The sequence below is a fragment of the Corvus cornix genome, chromosome 2 (assembly GCF_000738735.6).
Source record: "Corvus cornix cornix isolate S_Up_H32 chromosome 2, ASM73873v5, whole genome shotgun sequence".
Lineage (NCBI taxonomy): Eukaryota > Metazoa > Chordata > Aves > Passeriformes > Corvidae > Corvus > Corvus cornix.
In genome coordinates, this window is record NC_046333.1 from 39,192,242 (window position 1) to 39,206,883 (window position 14,642).

The 14,642-nt window shown below is 43.0% G+C and overlaps 1 protein-coding gene across 4 annotated transcripts in view; it reads right to left on the bottom strand.

Moving 5' to 3' along the window:
* Positions 1-12,447, bottom strand: part of RBMS3 (RNA binding motif single stranded interacting protein 3) — a 709,829-nt gene extending 697,382 nt beyond the window's left edge. Inside the window, exons 1-2 of one of the 4 annotated variants that reach the window (XM_039548876.1) lie at positions 12,277-12,447; positions 11,446-11,636 (exon numbers count right to left, since the gene is read on the bottom strand). In XM_039548876.1, the coding sequence (XP_039404810.1) occupies positions 11,446-11,625 (180 nt within the window). In that variant the 5' untranslated portion in view covers positions 11,626-11,636; positions 12,277-12,447. Of the gene's footprint in view, positions 1-10,950; positions 11,108-11,445; positions 12,183-12,276 lie in introns of those variants that run through there. The other 3 variants (XM_039548877.1, XM_010398913.4, XM_039548879.1) reach the window with 3 other exon arrangements.
* Positions 12,448-14,642: the final 2,195 nt, after the last annotated feature.

Sequence of the window (14,642 nt, forward strand, 5' to 3'; positions counted from 1 at the left end):
TATTATTTTTGCCTCACTGCTGTACATATGCTTTTCCCTCATTATTTTATGCACCACTATAACACAACAGGTGTTGGCTGGAAGAACACAACATTTTCTGCCTTCACTCTGCACAACACATACACTTCTGTTTGTGCACGGAGTAGCTTCGTGCACAGAACATTACTGTACTTATCATTTGGTAGCTCACCTTTTAAATTCTCTGCAGTGATGTCCACACCACCTTTCAGAGGTCCTAACCCCCGCTGCTGAACTTCTGTACTGCTCACAGTGTTCTGGGTAGCTGTGACAGTCTCTGCCACAGATGTATAACAAAACAAGGACCACAGTGCATGCTGAGACTATTGATACCACAGAACTGTGTGTCAACAGGTGCAACTGCTCTGACCTGCATCTTAAAAATGGCAAAAGTTCTACCTATGACAGATTCATCTATAATTTTCCTTTGTGTAGGTGAGAAACAAGTCACCTCTATCAGCAAATAAGAGAGTTATGCTTTAGGCCTCTGTTAACTGTTGTGTCACTGTGTCTTCCTGCTCCTAGTTCTTAACAGCAACAACACACAGTACATAATACATAAGCACTTGTTATCTATGGTTTTCTGATTTTACTGTCTCTAGTCTCTTCCAGTTACTACCATCAGATGTGGATGTATGACTAAGGGGTGTTGTGATATGATCATAGGTAACGTGCGCAGTCACTTGCGACATACAGACTGACATTGCAGAATGACACCTTTCCATAGGCTTTGCTTGAACCTGCAGACAAACATGGGCAGTATGGATAGTTCTGGCTATCGGGCACAATGCCACAGTCAATAGGATAGTGTGACCAAACAGATAACCTGCTGTGAGGAGCTAAGTCTAAGTCTAAAACAACAGCAGTTAAGTACAATTGTGACTGCATCACCTGATCAGTTAGGAAGACCTCAGTGACTGTTCTGTGTGCAGCAGCATGCAAAAGCATGACTGTGAAACACTGCCTAAAGCGAGAAAGTGTTCAAGTCTTACCAACAGGCAGAGCATGCACAGCAGAGAGCAGACCAGAGAGCCCAGAGCCTTCTTCCTGCCCTGAGCAGTGCTTCCCAGCACAGGATGATCCCAGTTTTGATGTTGATCTGGCTGATTATCTCATGACTCTGGTTTAACACTTCTTGTAAAGATTCCCTGAACCACATTGACCTTGATCACTTCTGATGCTCTAACCTCCACATGGCCTCTCTCTGAATTGATTCATCAATTATTTATCTTCTGCACAGGGTGTGTCCTCTTGACAAGTTCAAGAAGTGGCACCCTTGGATCCCATTTTAAGGTCTAATAAGGCTATGCTTTGCGTAAGATTACAATAGTGGGTGACACTGTATTAGCCACCTCCCTACTGCGGGACGTAGATGAAGTCTGACTCTTTGTTGCTGCCTTGCTCCTCTTGGTCTCTTGAAAACCTGCATGGCTTTCCTTCCCTCTGAGCTTGCTGCTCCTTCCTTCTCCCTCTGGAAACATATTCATGACCTCCTCCAAACTTAAGTGTTCTCTGTTAAAGCAAAAATTTCCCCAAGCGCACAACAGGCATACTTCAACTACATGCACTGAAGTGACTACAGAACATCTGTGGATGTCTGTCTTTGAGGCCACGCCAGCAACCTCGCCATTTCCCTGCATCCATCTTAACAGCCATCTGATAATGGTGCATCATTTCCTATGCCACACCATGTGTGCAGGGATGTAGATGATAATGTGGATGATGCCTGCTCTGCTTCAGGAAAAAGTCATTTTATCACTTGGGAATTTCAGCATGTCCCTGACACAGTAAAGTTGAAACATGCTTCCAGTTATAAATTAGTTCATATAGGAGCACTCTAAAAATGGACTGATCTTCCCAAAACCACTTACTAGATCAGGGAAAATTTAGTTTAAGAGCACATCCTATGATAGTCATGGGAGAAATAAGACAGGACAAAAAATGGGGATTTTTAAAGTTTCAAGATCTTTGGGGATATCCTTTTTCCCTGTCATATCTCAAACCCAACTAACCTAAATACTATTGTATCTGTTTTCTTTGGCAAGGACTTGTTGCCTTTTATTAGATATGAAACAATAGGTGGGAGAGAGTAAGCCAATCAATTATTAAAAGGGTTTTCACATACTTTGAAAGTCTGCATGTCCTCGAAGCACACTCAATAAAGTTAACAAGGCTAACCGGGGCACTGTATAATGTCTGTGAAGCCTCAGTGGGCGTTTTGCGAACACTGCGGAATTCTGCTGTGTGCTTCCTTAACTCCACATGGACCCAGTGCACACTTCATAAAGTTCCTTTGCCTCAAAACGTGAACCTTACAAACTCCTCTCTTCTAGCCCTACTCAAAAGTTGCTGCTTTCAATTAGCTTTCCAGCTACTTCCTGTCTGCCCCTCCATGTCACTCCCTCTCACTCTTAATTCCCCTGAAGAGCAGAAGTTACCTACAACCTACCCCCACACATCATGCTTACCTGCCCATCTGTGAGGACTTGTAGTCACCCTTCCTGTGTCATGTCTGATTCACACAGTAACTACCCCAAGGCAATAATGTACTCTTCTTGAATCCTCAGAAAAGCACAAAGCCATTTATTTATACTATACTATATTGAACACAAAATTCCTACTAAATATAACAGCCATAAAAATTATCTTTGGTAGATACTAGCCCTTAACTCCCTTCCCACAAACACTTACCTTGAGTATGTTAGTTTGGATCCAAAACCGTAGTTTCTGCTATGGCCACCTAAAAATCAGTACAGACTAGATAATAACCTCAGTGAGACAACCATCACTAGGTAATAGAGAAAAAGAGGTGTCAGTGGTGCTTGAGGCACTCGTTGAAATCAATTAACACAGACTCTGTGCTGACAGAACAGGCATGAGCTCCACAGCATTTTATTTTCATTCTCCAATCAATTATAAGAATCCTTTGCAGATGGTCTAGAATGGAAGGGGGAAATATTACCTTTATTTTCCCCACACTTGCTGATCACATTAGCACTTTGAACAACTTGTGTAGAATAGCTTTTTGGAGAGAATGAACTCTGTAACCATAGGACAAGGTGTTCAATGGAATGAACTCCGAAGCCCAGGAACAGTAAGTGTATTAACCAAGCTTTGTGGCTTGAGTATGTAATTTTTATTCAACCAACACTTGCTTTTCAGTCTAGGAAACTGTTTCTATTCTGCTTCTGTAACAAGATTGGTCTTCACTTCATATAATGTATAATGAAAATAACAGCTGCATTTAAACACATGGCAGAAGACATTAGGCATGGAAGAATCACTCCTTTTCTAGTAAATTATGGCTGTCTCATGAATTTTATACATGACTGTCCTTGTCCATACTATGAGCCAAATTGTGTCTTGTTTTATCCCAGCTAAGATGCACTGGTTACTAGAGTTCCTGGAACAGTTAATATTGCCCCTATATCTCAGAATGCAATGTGGAGAATTGAAATAAAACACAAATTTTTGTTATAGGCAGAGGAGAATTTCAGAGCCATGCAGGAAGAATGACAGTGAGGAAGGAAAGAAACTACTGTAGAATAATAACATCTATATTGCCTTTCAGATCTGGTTTTTTTCTTCTACACATTTAAACATCACACTAAAACCTGATCTGATCCCTACTTTCATGGAAATTATTATCAGTGGTCCTGTTGTCACTTTTCCCATTTACAGCTGTAGTCCCATTTTCTTTACTAGTTGGGTATTTTCAGAGACAAGATGTTAGAAAACAATAACTCTACTGAGACTCTGCAACTTTTTATACCCTTACCAGACAATTACTACTGGCAGCTAGTCAGTACAAAAATCCACCGAGCACAGGGTGCTGGGAAATAATCCCAGTCGCTATATGAGCAGCATGGCTACAGCCAGGCAGAGAACAACCAAATATGGAATCAAACAAAAACTGAACCACTTCACACATCAGTAACTATACATCTTTCTTAGCTTAGGCAATTAAGTAAACTGAAACCTCAGTCTAGTAAAACTTACTGTGCCATAAGGTTCAGCACAACACAGTAAGTTTTTACCACAGATAGAGATGGTCTAAAAACACTGTGAGCATCTAGGAAAACACTGGGAATAGCATGCAACAACATGGGTATTGTTCATCTCTAGCTTCATTGATTATCCATTGTCTGAAGCCTCAGATTTGTTACAAGCTGGCACTCAACCCTTGGCCAGGAATTCCTGTGAATACTGGGCTTTTGAGAACAAGCTCTGCTTAAGTGGGAAGGATATGCCATGCACTGGCCAAGCTCTGAGCTGTCATATGCAGTTCTGAATAGGACTGCTTTCCAGTCTCGGCACATAGGCATGAACGCATACCACTACATCCGAATCAAGGCAATGCCCCAACTGCTCAAGAGGAGATAACAAAGCCCTTTTCAGTGCTGCAACTTCCTCCAAGTAGGAATCCTCACAACCCTTCTGCAGCCAAGACAAAATTGCCTTTAGCCAGAGAGTCAGTTCTGTGTCTTCTGCATACAAAACTTGTGGTTGTATTGCCAATGACTCAAGAGCGTTGTTCAGCTCCCACCCATGATGTTCATTGTTTATGTCCCTGAATTTGCTACCTAATCAACTACATATGCACTTAATTTCACTTTGTATTAACTCTAAGCAGTACTTACTTTTCACGAAATCTCCCTATTACAATGAATATCTCTATGTTTACCCCAGGAACCAGTCAGGGTGTGATCACCTTTACAAGCTTCATCCACTTATTGATCAGTTGGATGAAAAATTTAAACAGCTGTACAACTGTTAATCTCTGCCAAAACATTTCTCATACAATTTATCTGAGGGGACAACAATTTTAAATAGGATATTCTTCTTGCAGAAATCTCAGTATTGGGTAAAATTTTAAAGAATAGTTCACATGCACTATCAAGCGTGTTGTTCTAACACAGACACAGGCAAAGCACAGAAGTCAACTCCTCACTCTCCAAATTTATGCTTTACCATAAACCTCATATTCTCCTCATTCCAGATTCTGAGATACAGTTAATTTTCTTCTCAGTAGCTGGTACAGTGCTGTGCTTTGGATTTAGTGTAACAATAATGTTGTCCTACTCTTGACATCTACTTAAGGTAAGATTTTTTCCCGTATCATCGAATCATAGAATCTTAAAATGGTTTGTGCTGGAAGGGACCTTAAAAAAACCCATTTCATTTCAAACCACTTGCCATGGGTAGGGACTCTTTCTACTATACTGGGTTACTTAAAACCCCGTCCAACCAGGCATGGGGCATCCACATCTTCTCTGGGCAACCTGTTCCAGGTGCCTCACCACTCACACAGTAAACAATTTATTCCTAATATCTAATTAAGAATTATCTCTTCCAGTTTAAAGCCTTTCTCCTTGTCCTATCATTCCATGCCCTTGTAAAAAGTCCCTCTCCAGTCTTCTTGTAAGCCCCCTTTACACACTGGAAGGCTGCTGTAAAGTCTCCAGAGCTTTCTCGTCTCCAGGCTGAACAACCCCAGCTCTCTCAGCCTGTCTCCATCAGAGAGGTGCTCCAGCCCTCTGATCATCTTCATGGCCTCCTCTGGACTCACTCCAGCAGCTCCATGTCCTCCTTATGTTGGAGCCCCAGAGCTGGATGCAGTGCTCCAGGTGGGGTCCACAAGAGTGGAGCAGAGGGGGAGAATCACCTCCCTTGACCTCCTGGTCATGCAGTAAAGGGAATTCCCACAATATGAGACAAAAATAAATTTTGGAGATATGAAAATAATGAGGTCTGGTTCCCAATGTCTTTTCTCCTTTTGGAGTCTCTGATGTCTAATAAAACATGAGTTTGTTATTCTTGCCTTCAGATACTAACAGTTTCTTTTTTTCTATTCTTCGCATCTGCTTAATTTTGTAATAGAGGCACAGTCTTAGGTTCATCTAAGGATTCATTCTCTCAGCAGAAAGCAAGAGAAAAGTGAGGCAGAGTACATGAAATGCATCAAAATGCAGAAGCAGACATGTCTGCAAAGCAAGGCTTTCAGTTCATAGTGAATTTCCTCTTTTTGATTTTTTTTTAATCTGAATTTTTTACTCAAAGCAGATGGCTCTTGGGTCTTGCTCATTGAAACAGGTTAATGGCACAGTTAAAAGCTTTGCTGCCCACATCAGCAATACAAAGGACTAAAACCTCCCTTCCAGAGGCACCTGCCAGATGCTGTGGCTTTGGGCAGCCATTCCAGGAACACATGTCCAGGAGTGTCCCCACATTCCCATGAGTTAGCCTGCACCCAGAGCTTGAATCTGGGAATGCACAGGACAAACACCTCAAGATGAGGGACTCAGAATGTCCTGGGTCTGTGGCTTTGGGTCAGGCTCACCACCCAGGCTGCCACCAGGCTCTGGGAACTCTGGAAGAAAAGGGTGCCGACTATTTTTCAGGCCACTTCATCAGGAAGAAACTGAACTATGCAGCTCAATACCAATGTCACGATGGCCCACAGCACAGTTAGGAACAACTTAAGAATGAAGAACAGGTTCTTAAGAGTGGACCTGAAAAAGATAGAGTTGATGTTGCTGGGCTGGGGAATGATTTCTCAAATCTTCTTAGCAATGATTTAGACAAAGACACATTATTCTCCAGCTCTGTCCTCACTTTAAGCATACACTGGAATTTCTGCCTGACATCAAACTCTCAGAACAGAAACAGCCACATGTATAATTTTCTGCCATGTCTGTGTGGTGAAGAATTTGTCCACCTATGCAGATAATGGCCCGACCTTGACTATTCATGCCTGCATTACATTTGGCAGAACCATAGCCCATGATACACTTGACAAAAAGCCTTCAGTGCTTGGAAACTCCAGCTAATACAAGGTGGTGCATTTTACACTATTATCAGGAGAAGCTGCTACCATCAGCAACCAATAGGGTCATCTATTTCTGCTTTCTTCATCCCACACATCCCATACTGGTTCCTCATATCCATTACTGATTTCAGTTTTAGCTTTTGGTTCTTAATTTCTAATTGCTCAACACAGGATCTGGCAAAAGAAAACTCAATCAAATCTCCAGGAAACAAGACAATGGTTGACAAGTCCTCTTCTGTTCACAATGGAATTGCCTAAGACAAGATAAGCACATCTGATCTGAGACTGGAATGATCTACCCCCTGAAAGAACCCCCACCATCTGCTTTAAGCAAAAACTGCATCTCTTGAGCCTTCTCTCTCCAAATGTAAATGCATAGCAACATTTGGCTTTCCAAATCAAACTAAACTAAATACGTAAGAGAAACTACTAAAAAATAATTCCCCTGCAGTGTCTTCCACTATTCTTGACCTACTGCTTGTGAAGGATGAGTGAACAAGCACTTGATTGTATTGTTGATAGCAGTATTCTTGTAAATACGCTAGCAGAAGGCTTTCAGAGACTGATGATCAGATCACATGTACAGCAGAACAGAATTCCCAAGTTAATACCAAGTGCCTTTCCCCAAAGCACTCAGCTTTTCCCCTCTAGAAGCTCACGCTTGGGTGCCATTCTCACACAGCACTATCAGAGGTGAGCATCCTAGGAAATAACAAATAAGGCCACAAAACATCTCAGAACTCTTGCATCAAGCACTGGCAAATTGGTTGTGAACCAGAATACAATGTACCCAGCTTGCTTTTGCTTGCTTTTGCTATAACCTCAGTGTACTCATTTCCATGTAAATACACAGAAAGTTCTTCACTTTAGAGCTATTTCACAGATGGTTTTATATCTGGAATGTAGGTATAAAGTGAAAGCTCTGGGTGTGCTTGTAGATCATTTGTGCTAAATGATTTGTGCATACCACAGAGATACAGAAGTCCTCCTCAGTATGAAACATGACATTACCAAATCCATACCTCAGACCAACTTTGGGAAAACCTGGGGGCTTTGGAAAATGGAAACACTGTAATAGACTGGCTGTAGCTGAGGCCTTGAAAGTCCTAACTCAGGGTTCAGGGTACCACCTCTGGGAAAACTCTGCCCATCCTGAGCTGTGAACTGTGATAAACCTCACCCATAGTCACCGGTCTGCAAAAGAATTGCAAAGCTGCCTTCTACTCCCAAAGTGCTCCAGTGCTCCTTACGCTGATCCTTGGAAAGATGCAATCATTCCAAGATAAGCTGGAAAGAATCCTTGGTACAATTTAGGGGCCTGCATCCTTTGGCACTGAGTCATGGAGTGGCAAGATGGTGCAACAATCCACCCACACAACCTGTCACAGGCATCAGCTGCACCTCCAGCCAGGAATGAACAGCCAGAATTGCAGGTTGTTCTCTCCCCCAGTCACTCACTTTGCCATACTGGAGAATGTCAACATGCTTCTGTATATAGGGTTAGACCTATATGCTTTTAACTAAAATAACAGAAAACATTGTAGGAGTGTTGAAAAATATTTTCTGATGTGTTTTGCTTTAAGAGAAAAACATAGCATCCATATAGAGTCAGCCTATATAGAGTCAGTAGAGAAGTACTCTACTATTTGTGCTTCATTTTCTCCCACCCAAATGGCAACTATGCTTTAAAGCACGAAGCACTGTATATTTAATAAATTATAAAGTCAATCTTCATAATTTCTATTCTCATACATCAGTCAGAGATAGTTTCAACAGAAAGATATATGAGAAGTAACCTAGGTCTTCCTCCAACAAAGCACTTAAGCACACATTTCATCATGTCAGCATCCCAGCTGAAGACAGTGGGATATATTTCAAGCTACACATGTTTCAAAATTTTATTGAAGTTCAACAACAAATAATAAAAAAGCTAATATACAGCAGGAAAAAACCCTTCAATATCCATATAGGTGAGGCTATGGTAGCATCTTCTACTGAAATTCCATAGGCTTAGGAAAATACTTGCTTTGGTTAATTCAGCAATGTTCCTTTTGGAGGCAGTGACAAAAAATACCTTTATTAGAACATAAATTTGACCCAGCTCCATTTAGATGGAAGTAAAACTCTTTTTATCTCCACTGGAAATGGAGCTCAATGATTAAATACAAGATTTTTTTATAATTGAAGCATGATCCCAAAAAACAAATCTGACAGTGAAATCATGCGACATTGTAAGATCTTAATATTTAGTTAGTCATAATTATACACATGTCAGGAATCCAGGTTCTAATGTCCTTTACAATTTCCACATAGAGCTCTTACACTTCTAAGATGCATCAGGGTGCCTCTGATGTTTGTATAAGGGCCAAATAAACAATGGCACAGTTATTTCAATCAATTTAGAAAGTTCTTAGGTGATGTTTCCAGAAATGCTTGAATTTAGTTTTGTAGTTGACCTGGGTTTTTTCCACAATAGTGTTGGATTTTACTATCACTTTAATGGGTTTTTCCCTTCTCACCATATTTCTAGTGCCAGTACTTTACCAGATATCTGAAATAGTTCTGCACTAATAAGAAGTACTGGTTGTCCTGGGACAGCATCCAGAAAAGATACATACATTTAGGGGAGGTTTGAAATATCACAGCACATCCCAAAAATACAAGCTAGTCATTGCAACAACCTTGGCAATGGCAAGCTTGGAAAAGCTAATAGTGGATTTTAAAAAGAGGAATATAACACAGTACTTTAGCATGGCTATAGATAGGACCAAAAAAAAAAAAAAAAGTAGTACTTTTGTTTCTATGTCCAGAAAATGCTGGCAAGATACAGAATAAAATAGTGCAATCCTGAGTCATCTAAATACATTAATTAGCCACACCACAGAGAATCGGGCCTTCTTTGGTGCTCATTCACCTTGAGTCACACCTTCTTTGCCTTCCTCATGTCCATGATTGGTAAAACATTAGACAGACTGTGTGGCACATCAGAAAGTAATTATTGAGCATGGATTTCTGCTGATGGCAGGGTTTTAAAATGCTCGAGGCAGTGGCACAACGAAGTCATGTGTAAATGGCAACCTTGGCTCTACACCTTAATTTTTTTAAATAAAATAATTTTAAGTTTAGTAAGTAGCACAATGCAAGGGAAGGGATCCTAGAAACAAACACACACACACAAATCATTCAGCTATGTACAGTAACATACAGTCACGACAGAATTAAATATTCATAAACTCAGAGGAGATGAAATTCTGTGTTCATCTATCACAAGATGTAAACCACCAGTTACCATTTTAAAAATAAAGCCCTTGTATCCACCCTCTTAAACTGTACAGGCCCTGTTTAAATGATCCAGCATCGATACTCTCTTTTAATTAAAACAGTAGCACAGATTTTACTGAACAGTAACAAACGTAAAAGTGTAGGAGGCAAATGCTGAAAACTCGGGGTCTACAGTTAAAAACACAATTTTTAAAAAATACCTAGTCTTTCTCATGATAATTGGAGCTCTAACCATGTAAATATGTGGTGTGACATTGTTGCATTGATTTATTGCATTGCTCGTTTACATTCCTTCATTGTGTTACTGTTCTCTTACACATTTGTAACAAAACCAAACTATAGTAAAACTAGTTGAAGAAACACGGCTCAAATCCAGTACATGCCAACATTTCTTTTTTACATTACTCTAGGATTATAATCTGTTTGGGGGTATCTGTGCATTCAGAGAATTACTCGGATTTCAATAAAATATAAACGGATGTGTTTTACAGTCTAGCACACATGGATCACACCTTGCAACCATCACCGAATTACGATGAAACTTACACATTTACCGGTCTCTGCCTGTCACAGACCTACAGACACGGCAGAATTCATCGGCTTCAGTTTAGCAAACCCATGCCGAGAAAAATGAATGGAAGTGAAGACAGTGCCCACAGACAAAAGCACTGATCAATGCACTCCGCTGACATTATCTTAATGGCAACCTTTTCCCATCCCATCCTCCCTACTTTCCGATTCTCCCAGCAGCAGACACATCCGCACCAAAGGGTGCGATCTGACCCATTTCTCGCTCAACTCCGTCACCCGCAGGTTCTCACTCGGCAGCGAGCAGCGTCCCCCGGTCCGCAATGACACAGCAGGGCTGGAGGGACACAGCACCCGAGCTCCTTCCCCAAGTGACTCGCCCCTCGCCGCCGGGTGGAAGTCGAGGCGAGGCGCGGGCAGGGAAGAGGAGCGGCGGCCCCGCCGGCCGCGGCCCCTCGAAGTGAGGTTAAACTTTGGCGGCGGCACCTGGGCCGCTCCCGCCGGGCGGGCGGGCGGAACAATGCCCGGCGCCCCGGGCCCGGCGGCGGCGGTCCCGTGCTCCCCGCCCCGCCACCCCCGTGTCCTCAGACAACCTCCGCCGCCGGCCCCCCGCCTCCCGCCGCCGCGCTGACAAAGGGCGGCGCGGGGCTGCCCGCGGCCGGGGCCGGCGGGAGCGGGACCGGGAGCGGCCCCGGGAGCGGCCCCGCCCGCCCCGCCGAGCGCGGCCCCGGGCAGCCGGCCCCTCCGGCGGGCGCGGCGCCGGCCGGCCGGCGGCCGAGCGGACCTACCTTTTTGTCCTCTTTCTCGCTGCCGTGCCTCCGCTCCGGGTGGCCGCTGTCGGCGGCGGGGGCCGGCTCCGCGGGCTGCCCATCGCGGTGGTGCGGGCGCTGGTGCGGGCAGCCGCCAGACCCCGCCGCCGGGGGGATGGGCTCCGGGCACGGAGAAACTCCCTTAACATCCATCTCCATCTTCCAGTTCACTGTATTGCGAGACAAAAGCAGGCAAACACTTTCCACCACCCCGCGTCTTTCTTCGGCTTTCCTTTCTCCCTCTTTTCTTTTTTCCTTCTTTCTTTCTCTCTTTTTGTTTTCCTCCTTCCTCCCTTCCTTCCTTTTCCCCCCTCAGGAGGCCGTGACACGCATGGCTCTGGCCGCGGCTGCTGCACCGATCCGGCGGCTGCAATTCTCCCCTAGATCCTCCAGACTTTTGTATCCAGCGTGCGTGTGTAAGAGTGGCTGTGTGTGTGTGTGTGTGTGTGTCCTTGGCACGGCGGCCTTCAATCGCCCCGAAACAGCAAACGGTAACTAAGCAGATCTCTCGCCACGAAGATCAACTCCCGGCCCCAGCCTAATTGTGGTGGTTATTTACTTTACGCTATCTGTGTCCCAGGCCCGGACAAGCCCTCCTGGCTGCAGCCGTTTGAACAAAGTTAACTGGAGAGAGCCGAGCCCGGGGAGGGGGTGGGGGCGAGGGGAAACCACCGAGGTTTAACACGGGGGAAGTGACAATAACCCGGTAATGTCAAGTAAAAGTTAAACCTCCCCCTTCTTCCCCTCCCCCTCCCCTCTCCACAGCCCAGGCAAGCGCAATACAGCAAAGCAAAACAAGCGATTTCAGACCTGTGCAAGGTGCTGGTGGCGAGAAGAGACGAGCATTTACCCGATTGTTGCTTTTATTTTATTTTCCCCTCGTCTCTCCCCCCAGCACCACCCGCTATTGCAAATGTGGGCTCCTTGATGTTAATCTCCTCTCCGCGGTCTGAGTCTATGCGTGTGACTGGAGCTCCCTCTCTCTCAGGCTGCCAGCGCCACGCAGCACTGCACAAGGAGAACTGGAGTAAGGAGAAAAACAGGAACAAATCCAGGCTGGAAATCTAAATCAGTACTAGCCACAGGCTCTCCGATTTTATCAACATAGATAGAAGAAAAAAAAAAATCGCGTGTAAGCTTCTAAATCAGTTGTGACCGCAGTGCACTCTCAACTGTTCTATTCTTTGTGTTATCTTCCTTCTCAGACTGAAGTTAGACATGGTAGAGGAAAATGCAATCTCATTAAGAGTGGTTTATACCAAACCAAGAATTTTTTTGGTGGTGTCAGAGCCAAGCCAACTCTTCAGCTCTTCCCCTTTTCATTTCAAAGAGATGAATGGTGAGCACAGACCTGATCGTTCTTAAATCAGGACATTATCAGGTGACCAGTCTGCACTTCTAAATATAACACCACATTGTCCTGAGGAGCAGCTGCTCTGAAAGTTAACTGGAAACATCTCCTAAGAGCCTGCAGTGCAAAGATCTGATCTATACATCACCTGGCTGATGCATGTACTGACCTCTCCAATAGGGACTACCCACTCTGCAGAGATACCTGGCCACATCCTCAGGAGCTGGTCTATTTTACACCAAGAGAGAACCTGTCCCAGGATATTTTGGGAAGCAGGTGACTATCAGGTATTTTATGACACCCTTTTGTTCCTGGCCTTGGGTTCTGTTATCCCCAACAGTATTGTTACTGTGGGAACCTGAACAGTTCTTATTGCTACCATATATTTAGACAAAGGGCAAGAGCTAATCTTACAATAGAGAAAAAAAAAGTCTTTGTCATACACCAAAGATGTAATTTTAAAATACACATCTCTAAAGATCCTTTCATATTATTCTCAAAGCATGTCAAGTATTTGCAGGCCCTTCTGTCTTCTCAGATTGGTGCAAATGAGGACCCTTTCTATTGAAATTACCAGCATAAATGTTTAAAACTAAGGTAAACAATTAGACAATCAAGCCATATATATTAACATTTATAATCAAATACTTTAGACTACTTACAATCATCCATTTGTAATCATTGCAATAGACTTTATTGAAAGACTGCATTTTGGGGTAGAAAGCCTTAAACCTTCTAGATACTCTGGCAGTTTTGGTCTCATAAGCAAAAAGCAGTACTTACTGCAGAGAGGCACTTTGGGGGGATGTTTGAACATGTACCAAGGTGTACGCGGCTGCAGAATTGCCCAGAACAAAGCCATGAGCCCACACAGCTGATAAGCCATCCCACTGTCTGTCCACCTGCACAGTCACCCCTTCCACAAAGGAGAAGACATGCAAGGAACAAACTTCCGTCTTCAAGAGTTTTTCCTGTTTCAGTCAAAGTACTTCCAGTATCCCAGGTTAGAAAATGGCAAAATAAAAGTGAAAATAAAAACATTGTTCATTCAGGCACTACAGTGCACATTTATAAAAACAACTGATAAATTACATAGAAAACTTCCCATGGTGGGTAATACTAAATAATCCTGTTAGAAAATAACGATTCCCAATCTACCATCTTGAGGACTGTAAAGTAAAATTCAGAGCAAAACCAGACAATCTAAAAATTCAGAAAAACTTACCCAAGTAAAAATATTTTGCCATGTGCTCTGAAGATTACTGGAGCTGGACATTGGCAGTGAACCAAGGAAAACTAATTCCAAACGTGGGGGCCCTGGATTCAGAAAGCTCTGTACCTAATCCTAGAGAGTTTAACCCCCAAAACCAAAAGAAACTTCTGAGATAGTTTAAGTCAACATGATCATACGTAAGAAGAAAAGGGCAGGCCCTAGACTACATGAAAGTCAGTAAAAAGTCTTGTATTTGGCTGCTGATTTTCAAACTTCCCTTTCCTTCTCTTTTTTTCCCCCATCTTTCCTTTTTGTGCTGCAAGAGATTTACAACTCTATTGCAAAAATAAAATTATTAAAAACAATTCATCATAACAGTGTGCTCTCAGTTTTTCTCTGCACAAACCAGATTGCTATTATTCAAAGTATTTCAAGAGAAGCCTAAGTAGAATATGTTATTTTAGGTTAAGGTAAAGTTCTGAATAATCATTGCAAATTTCAGTGAGAGAAATAATGATCTCCAGGCCAAGCAAACTTTCAGATACAAACAGTAACCACATATCTAGAAACACTAACAATTTGGACAGAAAAATATAATCTGAACCAGCAACC